Source organism: Haliotis rubra, unplaced genomic scaffold, assembly GCF_003918875.1.
Source record: "Haliotis rubra isolate DU_JTF1 unplaced genomic scaffold, ASM391887v1 Scf583, whole genome shotgun sequence".
NCBI classification, from domain to species: domain Eukaryota; kingdom Metazoa; phylum Mollusca; class Gastropoda; order Lepetellida; family Haliotidae; genus Haliotis; species Haliotis rubra.
In genome coordinates this window covers 360,179-387,629 of record NW_025767283.1, presented here as the reverse complement: position 1 = coordinate 387,629, position 27,451 = coordinate 360,179, and the positions used below count along the sequence as shown (strand labels likewise).

The 27,451-nt window shown below is 40.9% G+C and overlaps 1 protein-coding gene across 1 annotated transcript; it reads right to left on the bottom strand.

Annotated features, from left to right (window-relative positions):
- Positions 1-49: 49 nt before the first annotated feature.
- Positions 50-25,869, bottom strand: LOC124254792 (cell adhesion molecule 4-like). Its single transcript, XM_046688641.1, has 7 exons — positions 25,866-25,869; positions 24,726-25,025; positions 8,208-8,474; positions 7,398-7,520; positions 2,721-2,742; positions 606-661; positions 50-75 (listed from the first exon to the last, which is right to left on the bottom strand). Exons 1-7 carry the CDS (start codon positions 25,867-25,869, stop codon positions 50-52), a joined length of 798 nt encoding a protein of 265 aa, XP_046544597.1.
- Positions 25,870-27,451: the final 1,582 nt, after the last annotated feature.

The window sequence follows — 27,451 nt, the reverse complement described above, 5'->3', positions numbered from 1 at the left end:
GTGTGAGATGAAATATTTATTCATCCTACTTGAAGATTGATGAAGATACTCACCGCTGGTGAACGTATCCTCTCTCTGAAAGTGACAATGTTCAGCAGTTAATTATGCATACAAACTGCAAAGTTAATCACAGATGCCTGTATTATTGTGCACCGATCACATATCCGTACATGTTTGAATATAGTGCGCTGATCTAGCACCGTGGACGCGATATATGGACAGCATCCGATACAAGTTTCAAGAGAAGGCCAGTCAGTGAGTGAGTGAGTGAGTGAGTGAGTTGGGTTTTACGCGACTTTTAGCAATGTTACAGCAATATCACGGCAGGGGACACAAGAAATGGGCCTGACACATTGATCCCATGTCAGGAATCGAACCCGGGCCTTCGGCTTTAACGCTTTAACCACTGGGCTACACCAACGCCCAAGGTCACTCGGAGCTAATAGTTATGATAGGCCTTTAGCTTTTCTAAGTTGACAGCTAAAATTCCAAGACTGTTTTTAGACATGGTACATAACATTGCCCATTTAATGATTCTCTATGACCTGTTTATCTGAACTAATTCATGTGACGTTTAAGGGTCTACGATGACGTACAACACCAACCTTCTATCTCCTGGTAGCCCCCGTCTGTTTCTGCGTCAAGGATGTATGTGACAACGCTGGGGGGAAAGACATGTAGAAAGTGTTTGGAATCAAGGAAAATTTATAAAAACTGTCCGTTTTCCTCAGAGTGTTGCAAATCGAAATGATATGAATGAACCACTGAGAAAATCAGTAAAGACACCAGATGTTCACGGAAACACAGGTAGTTCACGCCCTTGAAACATTTGCCTGGAAGAGTAATTACTATCCAGCAGCTCATTGACTGTGCGCCATTGATTTAGATTATGCTCGATATCACACAGCTATTGATTAGTGATATAGCCAGTCAAATTGTGTTGGTGATGCACTGTTTACCCAATAGCCTTCAAGGGTAGCAGGTACTGCCAACTGTTTACCCAACAGCCTTGAAGGATAGCAGATACTGCCAACTGTTTACCCAATAACCTTGAAGGATAGCAGATACTGCCAACTGTTTACCCAACAGCCTTGAAGGATAGCAGATACTGCCAACTGTTTACCCAATAGCCTTGAAGGATTGCAGATACTGCCAACTGTTTACCCAATAGCCTTGAAGGATAGCAGATACAGCCAACTGTTTACCCAATAGCCTTGAAGGATAGCACATACTGCCAACTGTTTACCCAATAGCCTTGAAGGATAGCAGATACTGCCAAATGTTTACCCAATAACCTTGAAGGATTGGACATTTTGCCAACTGTTTACCCAATAGCCTTGAAGGATAGCAGATACTGCCAACTGTTTACCCAATAGCCTTGAAGGATAGCAGATACTGCCAACTGTTTACCCAATAGCCTTGAAGGATAGCAGATACAGCCAACTGTTTACCCAATAGTCTTGAAGGATAGCAGATACAGCCAACTGTTTACCCAATAGCCTTGAAGGATAGCACATACTGCCAACTGTTTACCCAACAGCCTTGAAGGATAGCAGATACTGCCAACTGTTTACCCAATAGCCTTGAAGGATAGCAGATACAGCCAACTGTTTACCCAATAGCCTTGAAGGATAGCACATACTGCCAACTGTTTACCCAACAGCCTTGAAGGATTGCAGATACTGCCAACTGTTTACCCAATAGCCTTGAAGGATAGCAGATACAGCCAACTGTATACCCAATAGCCTTGAAGGATAGCACATACTGCCAACTGTTTACCCAACAGCCTTGAAGGATAGCAGATACTGCCAAATGTTTACCCAATAGCCTTGAAGAATAGCAGATACTGCCAACTGTTTACCCAATAGCCTTGAAGGATAGCACATACTGTCAACTGTTTACCCAATAGCCTTGAAGGATTGAAGATACTGCCAACTGTTTACCCAATAGCCTTGAAGGATAGCAGATACTGCCAACTGTTTACCCAACAGCCTTGAAGGATAGCAGATACTGCCAACTGTTTACCCAATAGCCTTGAAGGATTGCAGATACTGCCAACTGTTTACCCAATAGCCTTGAAGGATTGGACATTTTGCCAACTGTTTACCCAATAGCCTTGAAGGATAGCAGATACTGCCAACTGTTTACCCAATAGCCTTGAAGAATAGCACATACTGCCAACTGTTTACCCAACAGCCTTGAAGGATAGCAGATACTGCCAACTGTTTACCCAATAGCCTTGAAGGATAGGACATACTGCCAACTGTTTACCCAATAGTCTTGAAGGATAGCAGATACTGCCAACTGTTTACCCAATAGCCTTGAAGGATAGCAGATACTGCCAACTGTTTACCCAACAGCCTTGAAGGATTGCAGATACTGTCAACTGTTTACCCAATAGCCTTGAAGGATAGGACATACTGCCAACTGTTTACCCAATAGTCTTGAAGGATAGCAGATACTGCCAACTGTTTACCCAATAGCCTTGAAGGATAGCAGATACTGCCAACTGTTTACCCAACAGCCTTGAAGGATTGCAGATACTGCCAACTGTATACCCAATAGCCTTGAAGGATAGCAGATACTGCCAACTGTTTACCTAACAGCTATGAAGGATAGCAAATACTGCCAACTATTTATCCAACAGCCTTGAAAAAGAGCAGATACTGCTATGTTTAAATTTACCCATTTGCCTTACCCACTGGATAGCAGATACTCACCGACTATGAATGTCTCCCCTTCCTGAAAGATATAATTATGTAGATGCAAAATGTTAGATGAAATATATATGATAAACGAATTGCTCGTGTACTTGCATACCTTTGAAGTAGACATAAATAACTTGAAGTTTGTAGAACGATATGTGACTGTCAGCTAAGTAACACTGGTGTCCTGAGGTCATTGTTCGGATGGTAAGACTAGTGGTTAAAGTGTCTCCCGCTGGGATATTGCTGGGATATTGCTAAAAGCGACGTCAACATCCTCACTCACTCATTGAAAGCTAAAGGGAATCAAATATGTAAATGTGTGCACACTATTCATATCTCAAATACCGTTCAAGCGTCTTGACGGTTATAAAAGAGAAATTATTCATATTTCTCAGGCTGTTCCAGTATCTTTAGGGTTATATAATAGAAATGATTCATATTTCTCAGGTATCCAAGGGACCAAGAAATTTAGTTCGCTATATCCGTTGTTCGTTATTTACATTTGACCGCCATCTTGGATTGTAGAGATGTAGACATTCAAAGACATTACCTATATCATGTTGATAAATATGAAGTTTATTTTTATTTGTTGAATGGGTTAAGCACGATATGTTTGTTTTGTTAATTAATTAATGACCATCAAACAATGTTGATTCACCGCCAACAAGATTGATGTATACTGTAACGCTAAGTGGCTGAGCTGACACTGAGTGAGTTCGCTAATCACGTCGTTAATTAGGTCTTGGGGGTCGTAAATCAGTTCGCTATAGCCGTTAATTCGCTACTCACGAGTTCGTTATTCACGTATAATTTTAATGATATTATAAAGGACTGTTGACGGGACTTTTAAATTTGTTCGCTATATCCGTTTGTACGCTATATCCGTGTTCGCTATATCCATGTTCTACTGTATGTAAATGTGTGCACACTATTGATTCATATCTCAAATGCCGTTCAAGCGTCTTGACGGTTATAAAAGAGAAATTATTCATATTTCTCAGGCTATTCCAGCATCTATAGATTATATAAAAGAAATGATTCATATTTCTCAGGCTGTTCAAGTGCATCTTGACGGTTATATAAGAGAAGTGAAACGAGTCTATGTTGGACTGAAACACACACAGAAAAGGACATGTCAAGTAGATACCACCACAGTTTTAAGTAATTTACATCTAACTTCTCATGTAAGCTTATGACATAGATATTCAGTTTTCACTCTATTTATGGGTGTGAAAGGTTTTGCATATGATCTCAATCATAATGTCTCTTAAGGGTATAAACTCTTCACACCGATCACCCGGGTTCGATTCCCCACATGGGTACAATGTCTGAAGCCCATTTCGGGTGTCCCCCGTCGTGATATTGCTCATATTCACTCACTATAAATTCTTCCTTAAAGGCTGGTCTCAGATTCAATTTCCCCACATTTACTTCCTGAATGAATACTAATAGACACCATCAAGGACATCTTTACAGTTTTAACAAAATCCACCACATGGACGTGAACAATAAGACATAGGGAAGATCTATTAGTAGTATAAATAAGACAAAATGATCATTTGAAAATGTATAACATGTCAATATGACAGTGAAATGCTTGCCAGATAACGTTTTACTCAGTAACAGGGTGAAAATGGACATCAGATGCTACATACCAAAGTATTATTTATGTTTTACAGTTATAGTAAAGACATTACATCTAAAAACATATACTGAGTCAAAAACGAAACTTCACATTCTTTCTTCAGGGCACTATAAAAGAACAAGAGATGGTAAGATGGTTAAATTGGTATTATTTCATTGCTGAGATCTGTGTGATGTACTCGATACACTGACAGTGCCATAATCTGTTCCATTAGGCTACACCGCCGTTCCAAAACATGGGTATACAGAATGTCAAGTCACAAGCATAAAAATGCGAAATTTCTCAGTTCAATATCGTGTATGGCTGCCCCGCGCATTCACCACTGCCAAACACCGTCTCCTCATCGACTGCCTGATGCTCTGAACACGTGGTTGGGGATTCTGCGCCATTGCTCTTGCAAGGCAGCGCTAAGTTCCTGCAAATTCTGAGGTTGGTTCCTAAGACCACGAAGCCTTCTCCTAAGTGCATCCCAAACGTGCTCTATTGGATTAAGGTCAGGGGACCTCGATGGCCAGTCCATGACGTTGATTCCAGCGTTTTGAAGGAAATTTCGTGTCAACATCGCGGTATGGGGTGTTCAGAGGTGAGCACTTGATCGCGGTAAGCAGCAGCTGTGAGGTTTCCACGGATGACCAGAAGTCGGGAACGGTTGTTCCCACAGAAAGCACCCCACACCATGCAACTTCCGCCCCCGAATCTGTCGACTTCCTGTACACAACATTGGGCATACCGTTCACGACGTCGTCTCCAGACTCTATGCCTGCCGTCCGCGAATCTGAGGGTAAACCCGGATTCATCGCTAAAGACGACTCGATTCCAGTCTCTCTGGGTCCATCGGAGGTGACGTTGGGCCCACAGCAGACGTTGACGTTGATGAAACGGTGTCAATATTGGCCCACGATATGGAGGTCGAGAATGGAGATTGGCAGCCCGCAACCGATTTCGAATGGTCTGTGAGGACAGTCGACCTCTAAACATCTCAGCCCTGGTTCGATCAGAAGTTCTGGGCGATCAGAAGTGGTGCCAGTTTGTTTTAGACGACCTCGCAAGTCATACACAGTACGACGGCTGCATCCCATTGCTCTTGCGACGTCAATAACTGATCTTGCCGCTTGCAACATGCCAACGGCACGTTCACGTTGCACATTTGACAATCGTGGCATTTCAAGTACCGTTAGAACTGTTGTTTAAAAGTGTTTTTTCAATTCTTGAGGCCAATGCAAACACGTTCATATGAAGAAAACTTCGATGCGAAGATCACGTGATCGACTGCACGTGCAAAACCTGATTTGGCACTAACGTCATTTGCACGACGAATGGACGGGTTTGAGTGGGTTTTGCTAACGTTTTTCTAGAGTGGAAAGATAGGGATCCAATTTCGGATACATAGATGTATCATCAGAGAAAAATTATTCATTATTTTTCAAATTACATGTTGTGAAGTTTCTTTTTTGACTCAGTATATTAGCATTGCTTAACGTTTGTATAGGTGTATATATAATGACCAGCAATAAAAACGCAACTAACTCAGAATTCATGAAAATGTACTTTTTCAGCATGAGTTTGGATTTGATACTTTAACACAAGTATGATGTGGTGATGATAAAGCATTCACCATGCAGGATGGTGTTCAAATCATTAGGGAGAAACAAGCAAGGATGAAATGCATGACACACGTGCAGAGTGTGTACGTAGGGATACAAATGCAGGCAGTGTCGTAATGCTGTCATTTCACCGCAACATGCCACGTGTAAGTGAAATGGAGAGACACCAAATGATGGGCATGCTGAATGCTGGAGTTTGACTAGTTCGTGTAGACCGACATTTTCAGGTGCACCCTTCGACAATAACTCGTCTGCAGCAACGGTTAGTAGTGGCAACTGGCAGCGTTTCTGATCGCCCCCGTTCCGGTACACCCCCGTGTGACGTCACAAAGACAGGACCGGATAATCCAACTTCAGCACCTCCGGAACCGTCTGTAGGCGGCAGTAAGCACTGCTAATGCCGTGATTGGGTCTATAGGGTGCCCTATCAGCGAAAGAACTGTGCGTTGACGACTCCTAGCGGCAGGCTTACATTGCCGTCGCCCTTACCGTGGACCCATCCTCACCAACAGACATCGACTGGAATCGCGCCGTTGGGTGACAAATCGAGGTCACCATGGCTAAGCCAATTCTGTTATACGGCTGCGAAATATGGGGTTTTGAAAACTGTAAATCTATAGAATCCGTACATGTAAACTTTTTACGCAAATTCATTCCCGTTAAGAGAAGCACACCATTATAAAGCTATATGGAGAACTTGGAAGGGTACCTCTGTGCTTAATAAAAACTCTGTTCTGTTCTGTTCTGAACAACGAAGGTGGGATGATGTCATCTTTTCAGACGAATCGAGATTCAGTGTGAGTTTTGATTTCTTGAAGTGCGTTTCTTTTGCTGGTCAGTATTGGTATACAAATGTATATCAGTTGTGGGGGTACAACGTATTCTGAAGTAACCATCCAACCCCGCCCTCCCCGCCTACCTCACCCAAAGCGTTGTCCCACACTGTCATATATAAGTCAGTACATGTGTATATATATAGGAAGGGACGGTGGGGTACACCAGTGGTTAAATAGTCCGCTCGTCACGCCGAAGACCCGGGTTCGATGCCGCACTTGGGTACAATGTGGGAAGCCAATTTCTGGTGTTCCCCGCCGTGATATTACGGAAATATTGCTAAATGCGGCGTAAAAACATCCTCACTCACATACAAGAACATGTCTATCTTTCTTATGCACTATCAGCGTGTGACTGTTCATTTGAAAGCATTGGCCTTGCTATTCTATGGAGCCAACTATTTCCGGGTGATGATACACTGAACACACACATCGATTGCGTGGTGTAAACATGAGCATGTAGTTAATATATGAACCACAACACGCTATTAAGTGAGATCAGTATTTGTTATTGCTGAACGAAAGTGCGAAAGGAGTGCTTCTGAGAGAGACAACTTTACGTGACCCTCGGGTTATCGTCATTCACTCTCACATCACACCGTATTACCTCCACGTCTCTGTTTTCTACAAACAACTACGATGACTACAACGGCGATGACCACGATCAGGACGGAACAGACAGCAGCCACGGGGACGATGGAAACGACACCAGATTCAGTAACGCCACGTGCTGAAACATTTAATATGGACAATATTCAGTTCAGTATGCATACGAGTATAATCATGTAACATCAAGCCTCTTCGGTAAGTTTTAACCCGATTCAAAACATATTAAATGGGTTGACACATGCGATGTTCATCTGAAATAACCTTTCCGTGCTACGCTTTGTAAGTGATTGATGAGGTACGCTGTACATCCCCAACAACAACGTCATTGTCAACATCAGCTCCACAGGAGGACATGCAACGTCGGTAACATCAGTGTTCTCATTTGTGCAGGGTGAAGAAACGGAAATATGTAACGAAAAGGGTCAAATTATATTCCTCATATAAATAGAGTTTCAGGGGCACTGTATTCTGTAGGGCTGGGGTTTTCTAATTGATTTTTTCGAATTAACGGAAACATTTTGGATTTTGGGAGAATCTGAAAGTTAAGACTCAGTGGAGTGATAATGCCATCAGATTATAGTGAAAATTAAATTCTTCATCAATATTACGGTTTGAAATAGTTAATTATTTTTATTCTTTGAGTGCCATCTAAAGGGTCTTCGATTATTTTAAATCTCTTGGTGTTCTAGCAGGTGGTCCAGCAGGTGTTCCGGCAGGATCAGGTTTACGAAAAGGGGGCCGTCCCAAAAGGCGTTATCCCCCAAAATAGGTTGTATATAACAGATTCTGTTACTGAAGTGTTGAATACAGACGACCTCCAGCGTCAGGTTCCGTGATGCACTCCCATGTGTGTTGTTGACGTGACACGTGTACAGTCCAGACACAGATACATCTACAGCTGGTATAGACAACACAGCCTCCCCCTGTCCTGTAATCACCATCTGTCTGGAGATGTTCCACCAGGTTACAGTACAGGCAGGGTTACAGTCAGCAGAACATCTCACGGCTGCAGATTTCCCTTCTTCTACCTCCAGCTTGTCACTTGTGCCGTCAAACTGTACCTGACCAGGTCCATCTGGAATGCATGTGAGATGGTCAGCTGAGAAGCTATTTCTGAGATAAGAACGGATTTTTTTCTTCCATGTAAGTGCAGTTTGCTTGTGTGACATACATGCTGAATGAAGACATGCCGCTTGGCTTGGCCTGTGTTCTTGGGATTCACAAAATGGTAAATGTCTCAGACCAATATCAATTTATGCTTTCCTCACAAAATAAGTACAGACTACAACTGGAACACCGTTGTAAGTCACTCACGCACTCTGTTGACATGTACAACTCTTATGATTACACAATAAAATTTAGAAAGTGGCCATGTAACATGTTATATTTGGGATTACACTTTCTTAGTAAAGTACAAATTCTAGTACTTTTGGGTTGAGTCCAATCCGGGATTCGAACCCACATCCTCAGAGTCGGGTACCTAATAGCTTGCACACAAAGTCAGACGCCTAACCCCAGATATAACATGTACAACTCTTGACAACATATCCAGGTGAGCTTACAGTGCAGGGAAACTATCAGCATTTTCTATAGCCTCTGAAACTCATGGATCATTAAATCAGACCTGCCTTATTTCCTATCCAAACTTCCACAATCATTATTTCTGTTTTGTTTACACAGAACACAGTAGTTCACAGTAGTTCACAGTAGAACGTTGTGACAAAACTATCACTCAGAAGCACAGTTACAAAGATAAGATACACGAGGTTCCTATACCGTAAACAAGGTAAGTTCTTACTCACAGAGAACATCCAGTACATGTCCGTGACTCCAGTCAGATTCCAGCCCCTCCTCCACGGCCTGGCAGCTGTAGATGTCTCCATGGTTCTCTCTGCTGACGTGGGTTATTGTCAGGTCATCTCCACCTGTAGGAGACACATCACCAGATTCTACCCGGGTCCTGTCCCTCCTCCAGATATAGGTCATGGTCAGTTGGGGATGGTCCGGGGGTAGACTCAGGGACGAGGAGTAGCATGTCAGGGTGACATTCTCACCTGATACAGGTGAGGCAGGTCCGGTGATAGTAGGCGTGGTAGGCTTCTCTGTGAACAAATATAACAAATGTGCTCCTACCTTTAAACAAGATGTTACTAAATGCTGACATACTTGTATTTATATACTATTCATCATTATTATCTATCAAATGTTAAATAGTTAGTGTATTCACTCGTGAACGGTGAGTGAAGCCCATTTCTGATGTCACCTGTCATGATATTGCTGGAAAATTGCTAAAATAATCACTCATTCACTCACTCACTCACTCACTCAGTGTTCCACAGTCAGTGTTCCACAGTTAAAGCAGGGAATCCATGTTGGCTGGATCCTAATACTCCTAACCGTTTTGTTGATTAAATATGATAGTTACCACACAACTACTGGCTGCCTCTACTGAAACGAGTTAAATGTATTTTCTGGAGAGAGGAGGGTCGACGGTGTCACTACCAGGTGCGTTATTACAAATTGGGTTAAAAGATGCAAGACTGATCGACTCGGATACACTCATCCATGTTAAACTGCGACACTGCTTCTTTGACGGTGAACAAGCATAGTTCATCTACGCACATGCATACAACACACACACATGCATACAACACACACTTGCATACAACACACACATGCATACAACACACACATACACACACACACACACATACACACAAAAACGCACGCATGCTCGGACACTCACACGTACCTGGATCCATATATACAATAATCTAAGCCCCAATTTCACCTCACCTAAAGTTATCAATAGCAATCCAAGATTGAATAGCTATTTATTTATGTTGGGGATACATTATGACAGTCCAACTTTATTCTTCAAATAATATTCTGTTCATCCCATATTCTACTCACGTGCTACAACGAGGACCTGTCTACATCCAGTAACTGTCTCAGCTGTCCTGTCTGTGATAGTGAGTCGTCCCCGGTGTATCTGATCCTGGTCGTGTAGCCGGTGTGACTGCTGTTGAGTACCCATACACGGTGTGACTTAGTCTGGACCACTAACAGTCTCACAGCTACCCAACCATTTACCCATACGGTATACAGGAAGCTGACATTCGCTGGGTTCATGGTTATGTTAACATCGTCGCCAACACGTGTAACAGTGTGTGGGTATCCAGTTGTCATGGAGGCAAGACCTGCACTCAAAACAAGTGTTCGTCGTTAAAACAAGGTTAACAGTTGACAGAATTATTCAAGCACATTATTGAAGTCAGTTCAATATAATACTAGTTGACAAATACATACCACACATATATAAGCCCCCAAACAAAGAGACAAGATCATGCAACGAGGAAAGAACTTTCATGAACAGGCGTTATAGTATTTTCTGAGGGCAGAGTTGTCAAACTGACACAATTTTGCATTTTCAATGTGAACTTTTCGGAAAATGTAAGTTACATTCTTTTTAGAGGAGTCCATAAAGGGATATCGATGGACCCGAACGATTGTAATCTTAATATATTTTCTCTTTATATTTTTTGTCAAATTGTTGTAATGTATCTATGTAATTGTTTATTATGACTGTTTACACTGTATAATATGTATATATACCTTACACAGTGCTTCATATACATGTATGCACTATACTTACATATCATACATACATTACTGACACTACGCTGAACATACTAACAGATCATCATATTAACATGTGGTCTACACTACGCTGAACATACTAACATATCATATACTAACATGTGGTCTACACTACGATGAACATACTAACATATCATATACTAACATGTTCTCTCACCTGAGGTAAGTGTGTTTGTTCAAAATTGCCGAAACTGTGTACAGCAGAAACTGGTTACCCGGTGAGATAAGTCATGTGACTATTAACCTTCTAGCGCCGTACAGGCAGCTTGGATTATCCAGGGTAATAATAATCAGATTGTGATTCAGCGTCCAGCGAGCAACTAGACAGATTGATACTAGGCGCTATATAACTGTATAATTATCTTTTAAAAAAGACATATCAAAAACTGGCGTGATAAGTTCATACTGACCTGCACGCAAAAAAAATACCAGTCATCATTACGTATGCTTACTGACAGAATATCCAGTACTACTTAAGAAAAAGTCACAAGGATGGCTATATAAAATGTCAATTCGAAGACAGATACATACCACACACATGAAATAATCCGGTCACAGTGTAAAACAGAAACATAGTCAGCAGCTGGTTAACACTGACAGATCTGAGCTGTTGATGTTCGTGTAGTTTCACTTGACACTATTTCCCTGTCACATGAACCATGTCCTTGCTTGTTGAAACATTAGTGAATACGCCGTGTCGTTGCTATTGGGCAGTTGAATATTGAATACTATGTTGTCATGAGTTTACTTGGCACTGCTGGGTCTGTCTACTCTGTGAACCATGTCCTTGCTTGTTGAAACACTAGTGTCGTTATCATTGGGCAGTCGAACATTGAATACTATGTTGTCATGCGTCCTGGGTCTGTCTACTCTGTGAATCATGTCCTTGCTGTTTGAAACACTAGTGTCGTTATCATTGGGCAGTCGAACATTGAACACTATGTTGTCATGCGTGCTGTATCTGTCTGCTCTGTGGTAGCCAAGTGGTTAAAGGGTCCGCTCGTCACGCCGAAGACCCGGGTTCGATTCCCGCCATGGGTACAATGTGTGAAGACCATTTCTGGTGTTCCCCGCCATGATATTGCTGACATATGGCGAAAAGCGACGTAAAAAGATATTCACTCACTCAAACACTTTCATATGTACCCGTATTTACTCTTTAGCACTGCACATCAAGATGTAACCGTTACTATTGAGATCACACAAAGTTTTCTTTCTTTAACGTCGCCCTTTGCAATATTCCAGCCATTCCAGTCTGTAAATGATCAGACAATCATGTGATCAACATCATCAGCATCGATCTTCGCAATTTGGATACGATGACATGTGCCAACTGGTCCCGTTAGTCGCCTCTTACAACAAGCATGGGTTGCTGAAGATCAATTCTATCCCGGGCCTCAAAAGAAACTAAACGAGTGTTTGTCAGACTCCATTTATCTTACAACGAGTTCAGTAATCTGTTTCTTACACACCCTAAAATCTTGGCACTTTGGGATCAAATCGATGCATATTTCGTCCTTTCTCATTGTATCGGCGCATTGATACATAACACAACGTTATGAATGAGTGACGTCCTTGGACTTACTACTCACTACACATACTATGTATAACCCTCCACACAAAAAACGTTTCATTCATATTTGTGCATTTTCGAGGCAATAATCATGATGCAATCAAGATAAGATCAAAGAACTTCTCAAAAACCATGACGTTGCAACTGTAAATCATTCTTTTGCAAGTGAAATTATTTCACAGTGTGACGTCATTATTATCGTTCTGAACGTGTGCTAGATGACGTTTATTTCATTTGAATTCAGTCGTCATGGAAGGATAGTGTTCGCACATGGGGGATCTGCTAAGCAGCCAGGTATGAACCCCATGGAACAAGTTTTAGGATGGCATGGGCAGATGTTTTTCGTGCGAGGGGTGGCTACACTAGGTACTGACGTGGTCTTCAGTGTCGGTTCACACAATCACAACAAACAATAACTGAGAATTTGGTGACAATTATTAGTGGCCTTTTTCATGGTGACCACATTTTCAGGCATTGTTTCCATTCAAGTTTCTAGCTATTTTCTCTCTCAGATTAGTAGACTGATTACCACATTTCCACCATATTTAAGCCTGTCATTAGATCAAATAATTGTCTAGTTTTAGAATTCAAGGAATTATTTAGTTCCTTCAACAAATCTAAAGTATGTAAATTAACTGACATCCTTAAGTTTTATCTCTTAGACTATTCTCATTATCTACTCTCGTCTTATTACAGACATCTTTCCATTATGATTTCAATGTTTATATTCACTTACATGAGTACTACAAGGAATATATCAAGAGAATGACGTGTGACAATACCCAAAGGTGGCCATATCAAAATGGATATTAATCTGGTTATTAATACTTTCAACAGCTGAGATGCAGTTTCGCCTGTAACTTGGAAAATATCAGTAAATCGAGTACCCCAGATGTATTTTGTATCAAGCTAGTAACATCCATTTTATTATCTTTAATCTTCCCATACAAGATTTACCCGAAACTGGACAAAGGTCATAATAGTAAGGCGAAGCCAATGATTTTAGCACACTGAAGTACACACTGGGGCACACATAAAGATCCAGTCAAAGTCAGAACACGTGTATGCTCCAAGGGCTCAGTCTGCTACAACACAGCCCAGCATCTTGCCAAACTACTAGCACCATTGGGAAAAGAAGGAAACTCCTACATCAGCAATTCCAGTACCTTTGTCACAGGTCGCATGGTCAGCGTGTCATGCAATCTTCTAAATGCCGTTCAAGGACTAAACTATCGGGCAAAAGAAAGTTACCACTTTTAATGCAATTGCATAAACACCCAAGCAGAAAACATTCGCCCAAATATAACATGCTCCCAATAAAAACGAAGGTGTCCGAAAACTTCGCCCGAATCGTGCATTCTTCAAAACGTGAAAAAAGGAACTGTTGGACATTGGTCAAAATGCACGTGCACGATAGTGGCATAAGTAACAATGTTGGGCAGAACAATCATGCGGTAGCCGTTGTGGTAAAACTAAACTGTGATACGTACCTCACTGTTTTACTGTATTTTGTCGACAAATATGCGATGATAATATCTTCAATCTTTATTTCTGTTATATAGTGGAGGCCATAGGCCTACATTTCAGGATTACACAGCGATACATACATGTGAATATTTAATGAATAAGACAATAAGTTAATTTACAAAATATGCGAAAAGTAAATATGATGTTATTGGCATAGGACTGAATCTCTTAGATTCATTGAACTGTGTATATAAATAGATAGGGTTTTTACAATATATGGATTGACAGTCGACATGACCATATTAGACTTATGAAGAGTGGGACTTGAATATAATTTATATCTAAATTATTCTCATCGCGAAATGGCTGCACTAGTGTCCATCTTATGTAAACTTTTAACTCACTCACTCAAACGCTTGTGGGGCGAACAGCTGAATGAAAATGCAACCATTTGGGGGTTTAAACACACGACCATATGTTCCTGGTAAGGTTTACGGAAGGATCAATGCAAGAAGACGACAAAAAATAATCATAATCATAAGTTTATTGAGATGTCGCAACACAACATCAGATAACATATAATACAAAGAAAAGCCACTCTTTTTCATCCATACCAAAATATACGTTCATCTATACCTAGACTCACCTACATAACTAACTGTACACTAACATAAGAACTATTCGCATTCCCATAAGGTTATAATATTTAGAAATATTAGAATGTTTATTAAAACATGCTATTACAAATGTCTGTTTAACAGTAATCAATATTAGCCACCATCACACCAGCTAGGTTCACAGTCGTACATACATTGTAAGGATGTAAGGATTGTTCGTCTGGAGTTACAAAGACAATATCACTTGCATAAAGTGGCAAAGAAAATATCGTCTGCATAAAGTGGCAAATAAAATATCGTCTGCATAACGCGACAAAGTAAAAATCGTCTGCATAAAGTGGCAAAGATAATATCATCTCCATAAAGTGACAATGAAAATATCGTCTGCATACAACAACAAAGAAAACATCGTCAGCACAAAGCGACAAAGAAAACGTCATCTGCATAAACGACAAAGAAAACATCATCTGCATAAAGCGACAAAGAAGATATCATCTGCATAAAGCGGCAAAGAAAATTTCATCTGCATAAAGCGACAAAGGAAATATCGTCTGCATAAAGTGACAAAGGAAATATCGTCTGCATACAATAACAAAGAAAATATCGTCTGCATAAAACGACAAAGAAAATGTCGAGTGCATAAAGTGACAAAGAAAACATCGTCTGCATAAAGCGACCAAGAAAATATCGCCTGCATAAAACGACAAAGGAAATATCGTTTGCATTGAACGACAAAGAAAATATCGTCAGCATAAAGCTATAAAGAAAATATGGTCAGCCTACAGCGAAAAAGAAAACATCGTCTGCATAAAACTATAAACACAATATCGTCTGTAGAAAGGTACAAAGACAAAATCGTCTGCATAAACTGTTGCCTCACTTGAGGCTGCACACCGTACTGTGGTCCCGTGGTCGTCTGTTGGGGACAATGAAGGGTGGAGAGACGTATAGATGATGAACTGTACCATCAGTTCATGCCCTACTGGTGTCGTGGTCCTCTGTAGAGGAGAATGAAGGGTGGAGAGACGTGTAGATGAGGATCTGTACCGTCAGATTAGGCTTCACCTGGTATTATGGTCCTCGATCTGTTAGCGACGATGAAGGGTGGAGAGACGTGTAGATGAGGAACTGTACCGTCAGATTAGACTTCTGTGGGGGACGATGAAGGGTTGAGAGACGTGTAGATGAGGAACATTATCGTCAAATTAGGCTTATGATGGGGACGATGAAGGGTTGAGAGACGTATAGATGTGGAACTGTTCCCTCAGGATTCGCTCGTAATCATGTAGGGGTAAGACATCCAGGTCGTTGTTGGAAGCACAAGCTACATCACTGAAGTCACGGGACAATCTGTCTGCCATCACAGTAAGATATTCACCACATCTGTAATTACAACATTACACTTACATCGCAGATAAAGTTGTCTTGCACAGAAGTGTATGTATTGCTACTTTCTCCGTCATTTCCACAGATCATCTATACGGGCTTCGTTTATTCAGTTAGGGTCTAGTTTTCTGGGGTAAGTTGAGTAAATGGTGTTTAACACAGGAGATTGCAACTGGACACATATATGAGGGTTTGTTAACTGATTATTACCATACCTAACTTCAGCACTTAAGGTGAAACAATAAACTTATGTACCTTCTGTCCTGGTTTTCTGCAAATAAAGCAAAAGACAAACTTGTATTTTTGTAAACGGAAAGATTCGTCCACGTTTCCATTTACTGAATAACAGTTTGTGACTGAGTCGCTGTTAGCACAGTCCATCAACATCACCAAAACCAGAACACCATCAATAGGGCTTCACACATTGTACCCATGTGGGGAATCGAACCTAGGTCTTTGGCGTGAACGCCTTAACCACTTGGCTCCCGACTGCCCAAATTACTAAATCAAAACAGCGTTTACAAAATAGAATGGAAAAAAAAGATTTCAGCATATGAAGGTGAACTACAGACATGCCTGTTTGCTGTTTAACGCTGCATTCAGCAATATTCCAGCTATATTACGATTGTCTAAAATAATCAAGACTTGACAAGAAAACCCAGTGATTAATATCATGAGCATCGATTTACGCAATTGGGATACGGGGGTATACATGTATGGCCATAATCAGCCAGCGTTTCTCACCTGTTATGACGAGCTTGCAAATAGGTTGTAGAAGACCAGCTCTGACCTGGTTCTTCACCTTGGTGTAAGTTCGTGTTGGTTGTGGTGTGTTGAGGAGTGGAGGAGGGATTGAAACTTACATTGCATTCAAAAAGATTCATGTATTCATCGTACCTTTTACGTCCTTGTAGACAAGAATAGTAACTGCTGCCACCACAACTGCCACAGCAGTGAGCATAATGGAGTAGACAGCTACGATGGGGACGATGTCGTCGACGTTGTCATCATCTTCTAATATAACACACAGTTAACACATTTGTAATTAGTAGGGTAATTCATATGAGAAGGCAGAGACGTATTTGAATGATAAGAAATGTTCTGTTAATATTCCTTGTTCGGTTTAATGCATATATTGGTTTTAATCAAAAGGAGGAAACAGAGGAAGTTCTGGGGGGGTTTTGTGTGTCTTTTTTGAATGAAACATCGATCCTTTTTATAAGCTAACAGAGTCCTGTCTACATCGTATTTGAAACATAAACGATTCGTCGATAATATTCCTTTCAGTGCATATATACTAGTTTTAGGACATTAGGACGAAGTACTATTTGTGTCTAGTGTTTCAAAGAAACTACGATTCTTTATACGCTACTGGAACCCTGTCTACATCGCATAACGCAACAAAGGAATCAAGCAATGAAGATGGAAGAATCATTCTTGATGTATGACGGGAAGTATGACCGTTACAGCTGTCCAGGCCAGTGGATCTGTTTCCCCCACATGGCATATCACCGAATTCTGGTTATGTACATGGAAATTAAGAAGTGTCATAAGAATTATATATATAATATAAACGAATTTGACTTAGGAAATGTTTATTTACAGTATATTAACTATTCTATGATGGGTATTTTAAATCACATAATCGGTATTTTTCCCTTTCCTTGAAATATTACACCGTAACCTTGACGATTTGACTTATATCCAATGTGTATGGGTTTTAGACACGACTCCTATTCCAGGCTTCTGGGCTTCAGACGGGAAATAGTTCGAGCTACATTCAATCGACATATCAGTACCATACACTCACAGTCCGAATTTCACAGCCTTTACACGTCATGCTTGTAGTTAACCTTTAGACACAAACCTTCTATTTCCTGGTAGCTCCCATCGTTTTCGTCTTCCCTGTGATACGAAACCGAGCTGATAAAAATGAGTATTAAACTTGAGTAAAATGAAAGGAAATTATAAAGATGTGACACACTCTCAATTTACATCGCTCCGAATCGTGCATAGTTTTGCTCTGTTAGCTATGTCGGTTTGTTTGTTATTTGACGCCGCACTCAGCAATATTCCAGCTATATGGCGGCGGTCTGTAGATAATCGAGTCTGGACCAGACAATCCAGTGCTCAACAGCATAAGCATCGATCTACGCAATCGGGATACGATGATATGAGTCAACTAAGTCAGCGAGGCTGACCACCGTATCCCGTTTGTCAACTTTTACGACAACCATGGGTTCCCGTGGATCAATTCTATATCAGATCTTCAGCTATGTATCACTGTGTGAGATGAAATATTTATTCATCCTACTTGAAGATTGATGAAGATACTCACCACTGATGAACGTATCCTCTCTCTGAAAGTGACAATGTTCAGGAGTTAATTATGCATACAAACTGCAAAGTTAATCACAGATGCCTGTATTATTGTGAACCGATCACATATCCGTACATGTTTGAATATAGTGCACTGATCTAGCACCGTAGGAGCGATATATGGACAGCGTCCGATACAATAGAAGGCCAGTGAGTGAGTGAGTGAGTGAGTGAGTTGGGTTTTACGCGACTTTTAGCAATGTTACAGCAATATCACGGCAGGGGACACAAGAAATGGGCCTGACACATTGATCCCATGTCAGGAATCGAACCCGGGCCTTCGGCTTTAACGCTTTAACCACTGGGCTACACCAACCCTCAAGGTCACTCGGAGCTAATAGTTATCATAGGCCTTTAGTTTTTCTATGTTGACAGCTAAAATTCCAAGACTGTTTTTAGACATGGTACATTTAATAATTCTCTATGACCTGTTTATCTGAACTAATTCATGTGACGATTAAGGGTCTACGATGACGTACAACACCAACCTTCTATCTCCTGGTAGCCCCCGTCTGTTTCTGCGTCAAGGATGTATGTGACAACGCTGGGGGGAAAGAAATGTAGAAAGTGGTTGGAATCAAGGAATATTTATAGAAACAGTCCGCTTTCCTCAGAGTGTTGCAAATCACAAAGTAGCTGTCAAAATGATATGAATGAACCACTGAAAAAAACAGTGAAGACACCAGGTGTTCACGAAAATACAGGTAGTTCACGCCCTTGAAACATTTGCCTGGAAGAGTAATAACTACCAAGCAGCTCATTGACTGTGCGCCATTGATTTAGATTGTGTTCGATATCACACAGCTATTGATTAGTGATATACCCAGTCAAATTGTGTTGGTGATGAACTGTTTACCCAATAGCCTTGAAGGATAGTAGATACTGCCAACTGTTTACCCAATAGCCTTGAAGGATAGCAGATGCTGCCAACTGTTTACCCAATAGCCTTGAAGGACTGCAGATACTGCCAAATGTTTACCCAATAGCCTTGAAGGATAGCAGATGCTGCCAACTGTTTACCCAATAGCCTTGAAGGATAGCAGATACTGCCAACTGTTTACCCAGTAGCCTTGAAGGATAGCAGATACTGCCAACTGTTTACCCAACACCCTTGAAAGATAGCAGATACTGCCAACTGTTTACCCAATAGCCGTTGAAGGATAGCAGATACTGCCAACTGTTTACCCATCAGCCTTGAAAAAGAGCAGATACTACTAAGTTTAAATTTACCCATTTGCCTTACCCACTGGATAGCAGATACTCACCGACTATGAATGTCTCCCCTTCCTGAAAGATATAATTGTGTAGATGCAAAATGTTAGATGGAAAATATATGATAAACGAATTGCTCGTATACTTGCATACCTTTGAAGTAGACATAAATAACTTGAAATTTGTAGAACGATATGTAACTGTCAGCTAAGTAACACTGGTGTCATGAAGTCCTTGTTGGGATGGTAAGACTAGTGGTTAAAGTGTCTCCCGCTGGGATATTGTTGGGATATTGCTAAAAGTGGCGTAAACATCCTCACTCACTCACTGAAAGCTAAAGGCCATCAAATATGTAAATGTGTGCACACTATTGATTCATATCTCAAATGCCGTTCAAGCGTCTTGCCTGTTATAAAAGAGAAATTATTCATATTTCTCAGGCTGTTTCAGCTTCTTTAGGGTTATATAAAAGAAATTATTCATATTTCTCAGGCTGTTTCAGCAACTTTAGGGTTATATAAAAGAAATTATTCATATTTCTCAGGCTGTTCAAGTCCATCTTGACAGTTAAATAAGAGAAGTGAAATGAGTCTATGTTGGACTGAAACACACAGAGAAAAGGACATGTCAAGTAGATACCACCATAGTTTTAAGTAATTTACATCTAACTTCTCATGTAAGCTTATGACATAGATATTCAATTGTTACTCTATTTACGGGTGTGAAAGGGTTTGCATATGATCTCAATAATAGTGTCACTTAAGGGTATAAACTCTTCACACCGAACACCCGGGTTCGATTCCCCACATTGGTACAATGTCTGAAGCCCATTTCGGGTGTCCCCCGTCGTGATATTGCTCATATTCACTCACTATAAACTCTTCCTTAAAGGCTGGTCTCAGATTCAATTTCCCCACATTTACTTCCTGAATGAATACTAATAGACACCATCAAGAACATCTTTACATTTAAACAAAATCCACCACATGGACGTGAAAAAGATGACATAGGGAAGATCTATTAGTAGTATAAATAAGACAAAATGATCATTTGAAAATGTATAACATGTCAATATAAAGTGAAATGCTTGCCAGATAACGTTTTACTCAGTAACAGGGTGAAAATGGACATCAGATGCTACATACCAAAGTATTATTTATGTTTTACAGTTATAGTAAAGACATTACATCTAAAAGCATATTAGTATTGCTTAACGTTTGTATAGGTGTATATATACTGACCAGCAATAAAAACGCAACTCAGAATTCATGAAAATTGTACTTTTTCAGCATGAGTTTGGATTTGATACTTTAACACAAGTATGATGTGGTGATGATAAAGCATTCACCATGCAGGATGGTGTTCAAATCATTAGGGAGAAACAAGCAAGGATGAAATGCATGACACACGTGCAGAGTGTGTACGTAGGGATACAAATGCAGGCAGTGTCGTAATGCTGTCATTTCACCGCAACATGCCACGTGTAAGTGAAATGGAGAGACACCAAGCAATAGGCATGCTGAATGCTGGAGTTTGACAAGTTTGCGTAGACCGACATTTTCAGGTGCACCCTTCGACAATAACTCGTCTGCAGCAACGGGTAGTGGCAACTGTCAGCGTTTCTGATCGCCCCCGTTCCGGTACACCCCCGTGTGACGTCACAAAGACAGGACCGGATAATCCAACTTCAGCACCTCCGGAACCGTCTGTAGGCGGCAGTAAGCACTGCTAATGCCGTGATTGGGTCAATGGGCGCCCTATCAGCGAAAGGACTGTGCTTTGACGACTCCTAGCGGCAGGCTTACATTGCCGTCGCCCTTACCGTGGACCCATCCTCACCAACAGACATCGACTGGAACGGCGCCGTTGGGTGACAAATCGAGGTCACCATTGTTAAGCCAATTCTGTTATACGGCTGCGAAATATGGGGTTTTGAAAACTGTAAATCTCTAGAATCCGTTCTTGTAAACTTTTTACGGAAATTCATTCCCGTTAAGAGAAGCACGCCAATATAATGCTATATGGAGAACTTGGAACGGTACCCCTAAAAAACTATATCAAAAGTCGCATGGTATATTTCTGGGCTAGACTCCTATATGGTAAAGAACAAAAGCTGTCAACAATTGTATACCAAATGTTATATAATGAAGCCTGCATAAACAATAGCAACAAAAAATAGATCAAATCCGTGGAAGCTGTTTTTAATGAAACAGGCTACAGCATCTGCTGGGTAAGTCAACCAGCTGTCTTTCTCAATGAAATTAAAACTATTATCTCCTTAGGCTTAGATGATAAAGCAACCCAAACATGGCGCGCAGAGATTTCGGATTCGTCTAAGGGCACCATGTATCGCGTATTCAAATCTGAACTTGTCTTTGAAAATATCTCACATATATCCCTTTCTCCTTGGCTCTTAAATTTCTCTTGTTTAGAACTTCCTGCATATAGAAGTAAATTCCACTCGAAGAAAGAATGTGTAACCTCTGCTACACGTGTGATGTTGGCGATGAATTTCACTTCATTTTTCTCTGCCCTCTCTTCAAACATAATAGGAAAACCTATATCCCAAACCAGTATGTTGAAAAACCCAATGTTTTAAGATTTAACGAATTGTTAAACTGTAAACGAATTAGTGTTTTAAAAAAACTGTGTATATTTTGTAGTACTGTCATGAAAACTGTATAATCTTCCTTGTAAACCATCTCGCCATCCTATGTATTCTCAACTGTATATTTATTTGTACCTATTATGTACCCCAGCCTGAGCGTAGTAAATGTTCTGTTCTGTACTGTTCTGGACAACGAAGGTGGGATGATGTCATCTTTTCAGACGAATCGAGATTCAGTGTGAGTTTTGATTTCTTGAATTGCGTTTCTTTTGCTGGTCAGTATTGGTATATCTCAGTTGTGGGGGTACAACGTATTCTGAAGTAACCATCCAACCCCGCCCAGTTCACCCAAAGCGTTGTTCCACACTGTCATATATAATTCAGTACATGTGTATATATATAGGAAGGGACGGTGGGGTACACCAGTGGTTAAATAGTCCGCTCGTCACGCCGAAGACTCGGGTTCGATGCCGCACTTGGGTACAATGTGGGAAGCCAATTTCTGGTGTTCCCCGCCGTGATATTACGGAAATATTGCTAAATGCGGCGTAAAAACATCCTCACTCACATACAAGAACATGTCTATCTTTCTTATGCACTATCAGCGTGTGACTGTTCATTTGAAAGCATTGGCCTTCCTATTCTATGGAGCCAACTATTTCCGGGTGTCGATACACTGAACACACACACATCGATTGCGTGATGTAAACATGAGCATGTAGTTAATATATGAACCGCAACACGCTATTAAGTGAGATCAGTGTTTGTTATTGCTGAACGAAAGTGCGAAGAAGTGCTTCTGAGAGAGACAACTTTACGTGACCCTCGGGTTATCGTCATTCACTCTCACATCACACCGTATTACCTCCACGTCTCTGTTTTCTACAAACAACTACGATGACTACAACGGCGATGACCACGATCAGGACGGAACAGACAGCAGCCACGGGGACGATGGAAACGACATCAGATTCAGTAACGCCACGTGCTGAAACATTTAATATGGACAATATTCAGTTCAGTATGCATACGAGTATAATCATGTAACATCAAGCCTCTTCGGTAAGTTTTAACCCGATTCAAAACATATTAAATTGGTTGACACATGCGATGTTCATTTGAAATAACCTTTCCGTGCCACGCTTTGTAAGTGATTGATGAGGTACGCTGTACATCCCCAACAACAACGTCATTGTCCACGTCAGCTCCACAGGAGGACATGCAACGTCGGTAACATCAGCGTTCTCATTTGTGCAGGGTGAAGAAACGGAAATATCTAACGAAAAGGGTCAAATTATATTCCTTATATAAATAGAGTTTCAGGGGCACTGTATTCTGTAGGGCTGGGTTTCTAATTGATTTTTTCGAATTAACGGAAACATTTTGGATTTTGGGAGAATCTGAAAGTTAAGAACCATTGGAGTGATAATGCCATCAGATCATAGTGAAAATTCAATTCTTCATCAATATTAAGGTTTCAAATGGTTAATTATTTTTAATCTTTAAGTGCTATCTAAAGGGTCTTTGGTTGTGTTAAATCTTTGGGTGCCATTACTATCCGTGTTCTAGCAGGTGTTCCAGCAGGATCAGGTTTACGAAAAGGGGGCCGTCCCAACAGGCGTCATCCCCCAAAATAGGTTGTATAAAACAGATTCTATTGCTGAAGTGTTGACTTACAGAAGACCTCCAGCGTCAGGTTCCGTGATGCACTACCATGGCTGTTGTTGACGTGACACGTGTACAGTCCAGACACAGATACATCTACAGCTGGTATAGACAACACAGCCACCCTCTGTCCTGTAATCACCGTCTGTCTGGAGATGTTCCACCAGGTTACAGTACAGGCAGGGATACAGTCAGCAGAACATCTCACAGCTGCAGGTTTCCCTTCTTCTAATTCTACCTCCAGCTTGTCACGTGTGCCGTCAAATTGTATCTGGTCAGGTCCATCTGCAATGCATGTGAGATGGTCAGCTGAGAAGCTATTCTGAGATATAAGTGCAGTTTGCTTCAGTGAATGAAGACATGTTGTTTGGTTTGGCCTGTGGTCTTGGGATTCACAAAATGGTAAACGTCTCAGACCCATATCAGCTTATGCTTTCCTCCCACAATAAGTACATTCTACAACTGGAACACTCACTCACCCACTCTGTTGCTATGTACAACTCTTGGCAACATATTCAGGTGACCTTACAGTGCCGTGAAAATGGAAGCATTTTCGACTCTAAAACTTTGAATGGATCACTAAATCAGACCTGCCTATATTTCCTATTCGAACTTTCACAATAATCATTTCTATTCTGTTTACACAGAGCACATTCCTTTAGCAAAGAAGGTTGTGACAAAATTATCACTCAGAAGCACAGTTACAAAGATAAGATACACGAGAATCTTATACCGTAAACAAAGTAAGTTCTTACTCACAGAGAACATCCAGTACATGTCCGTGACTCCAGTCAGACTTCAGGCCCTCCTCCACGGTCTGGCAGCTGTAGATGTCTCCCTGGTTCTCTCTGCTGATGTGGGTTATTGTCAGGTCATCTCCACCTGTAGGAGACTCATCACCAGATTCTAGCAGAGTCCTGTTCCTCCTCCAGATGTAGGTCATGGTCAGTGGGGGATGGTCCAGGGGTAGACTCCGGGACGAGGAGGAGCATGTCAGGGTGACATTCTCAACTGATACAGGTGAGGGAGGTCCGGTGATGGTAGGTGTGGTTGGCTCCTCTGTGAACAAATATAACAAATGTGCTCAGACCGTAACACGAGTGCCATTGAACAAGATTTTGCTGAAAGATTTCATACTTGTATTTATATACTATTCATCATTATTATCTATCAAATGTTAAATAGTTAGTGCGTTCACTCGTCACTTGGAAGACCAGGGTTCGATTCCCCACATGGGAACAATGAGTGAAGCCCATTTCTGATGTCACCTGTCATGATATTGCTGGAATATTGCTAAATAACTCACTCACTCACTCAGTGTTCCACAGTCAGTGTTCCACAGTTACAGCAGGGAATCCATGTTGGCTGGATCCTAATACTCCTAACCGTTTTGTTGATTGAATATGATAGTTACCACACAACTACTGGCTGCCTCTACTGACACGAGTTTAATGTTTTTTTCCGGAGAGAGGAGGGTCGACGGTGTCACTACCAGGTACGTTGTAGCAAGTGGCGTTAAAAGATGCAAGACTGATCGACGCGGATACACTCATCCATGTTAAACTGCGACATTGCTTCTGTGTCGGTGAACAAGCATAGTTCATATACACACACACATGCATACACCACACAAACATACATACACAGACATGCATACAACACACACACATGCATACACCACACACATATGCATACAACACACACATGCATACAAAACACATACACACACATGCATACAACACACACACATACACAGACATGCATACATCACACACATTGATACAACACACACATGCATACAACACACACACATGCATACAACACACACATGCATACAAAACACACACATGCATACACACCTACACACACATACACACATGCATACACACAAACACGTACGCATGCTCGGACACTCACATATACCTCGATCCATATATACAATAATCTAAACCCCAATTTCACCTCACCTAAAATTCTTCTACTGCAATACAAGATTGAACAGCTATTTATTTATGTTGGAGATACATTAAGACAGTCCAACTTTATTCTTCAAATAATATCCCATATACTACTTACGTGCTACAACAAGGACCTGTCTACATCCAGTAACTGTCTGTCCATTGGTTCTTTGACAGTAGTAAGTACCAGCGTCCTGTACAGTAACATTGTAGATGGTAAATCTCAGCTGTCCTGTCTGTGATAGTGAGTCCTCCCCGGTGTAACTGATCCTGGTGCCGTAGCCGGTGTGACTACTGTTGAGTACCACTACACGGTGTGACCTAGGCAGGACCAGTAACAGTCTCTCAGCTACCAAACCATTCACCCATACTAAATATTGGAAGCTGACATTCGCTTGGTTCATGGTTATGTTAACACCGTCGCCAACACGTGTAACAGTGTGTGGGTATCCAGTTGTCATGGAGGCAAGACCTGCACTCAAAACAAGTATTCGTCATTGAAACAAGGTTAACAGTTGACAGAATAATTCAAGCACATCATTGAAGTCAGCTCAATATAATCCTAGTTGACAGATACATACCACACACATAAAGGCCCCCAAAACAAAGAGACAAGATCATGTAAGGAGGAAGTATTTTCTGTCGGCTGACTGACACAGTTTTGCGTTTTTAATGTAAACGTTTCGGAAAATGTAAATTACATTCTTTTTAGAGGAGTCCATAAAGTGATATCGATGGACCCGATCGGTTATATTCTTAATATATTTTCTATTTATTTTTTTTCTCACATTGTTGTAATGTTTCTATGTAATTGTTTATTATGATTGTTTACACTGTATAATATGTATATATACCTTACACAGTGCGTCATATACATGTATGCACTATACTTACATATCATACACATTACTAACATGTGGTCTTCACTACGCTGAACATACTAACATATCATATACTAACATGTGATCTACACTACGCTGAACATACTAACATATCATATACTAACAAGTAATCTACACTACGCTGAACATACTTACATATCTTATACTAACATGTGATCTACACTACGCTGAACATACTAACATATCATATACTAACATGTGGTCTACACTACGGTGAGCATACTAACTTATCATATACTAACATGTGATCTACACTTCGCTGAACATACTAACATATCATATACTAACATGTGATCTACACTACGCTGAACATACTAACATATCATATACTAACATGAGGTCTACACTACGCTGAACATACTAACATATCACATACTAACATGTGATCTCACCTGAGGTAAGTGTGTTTGTTCAAAATTGCCGAAACTGGGTACAGCAGAAACTGGTTACCCGGTGAGATAAGTCATGTGACTATTAACCTTCTAGCGCCTTACAGGCAGCTTCGGTTATCCAGGGTATTAACAATCAGATTGTGATTCAGCTTCCAGCGAGCAACTAGACAGATTGATACTAGGCACTATATGAAGAAAAAAAACATATTAAAAACTGGCGTGATAAGTTCATA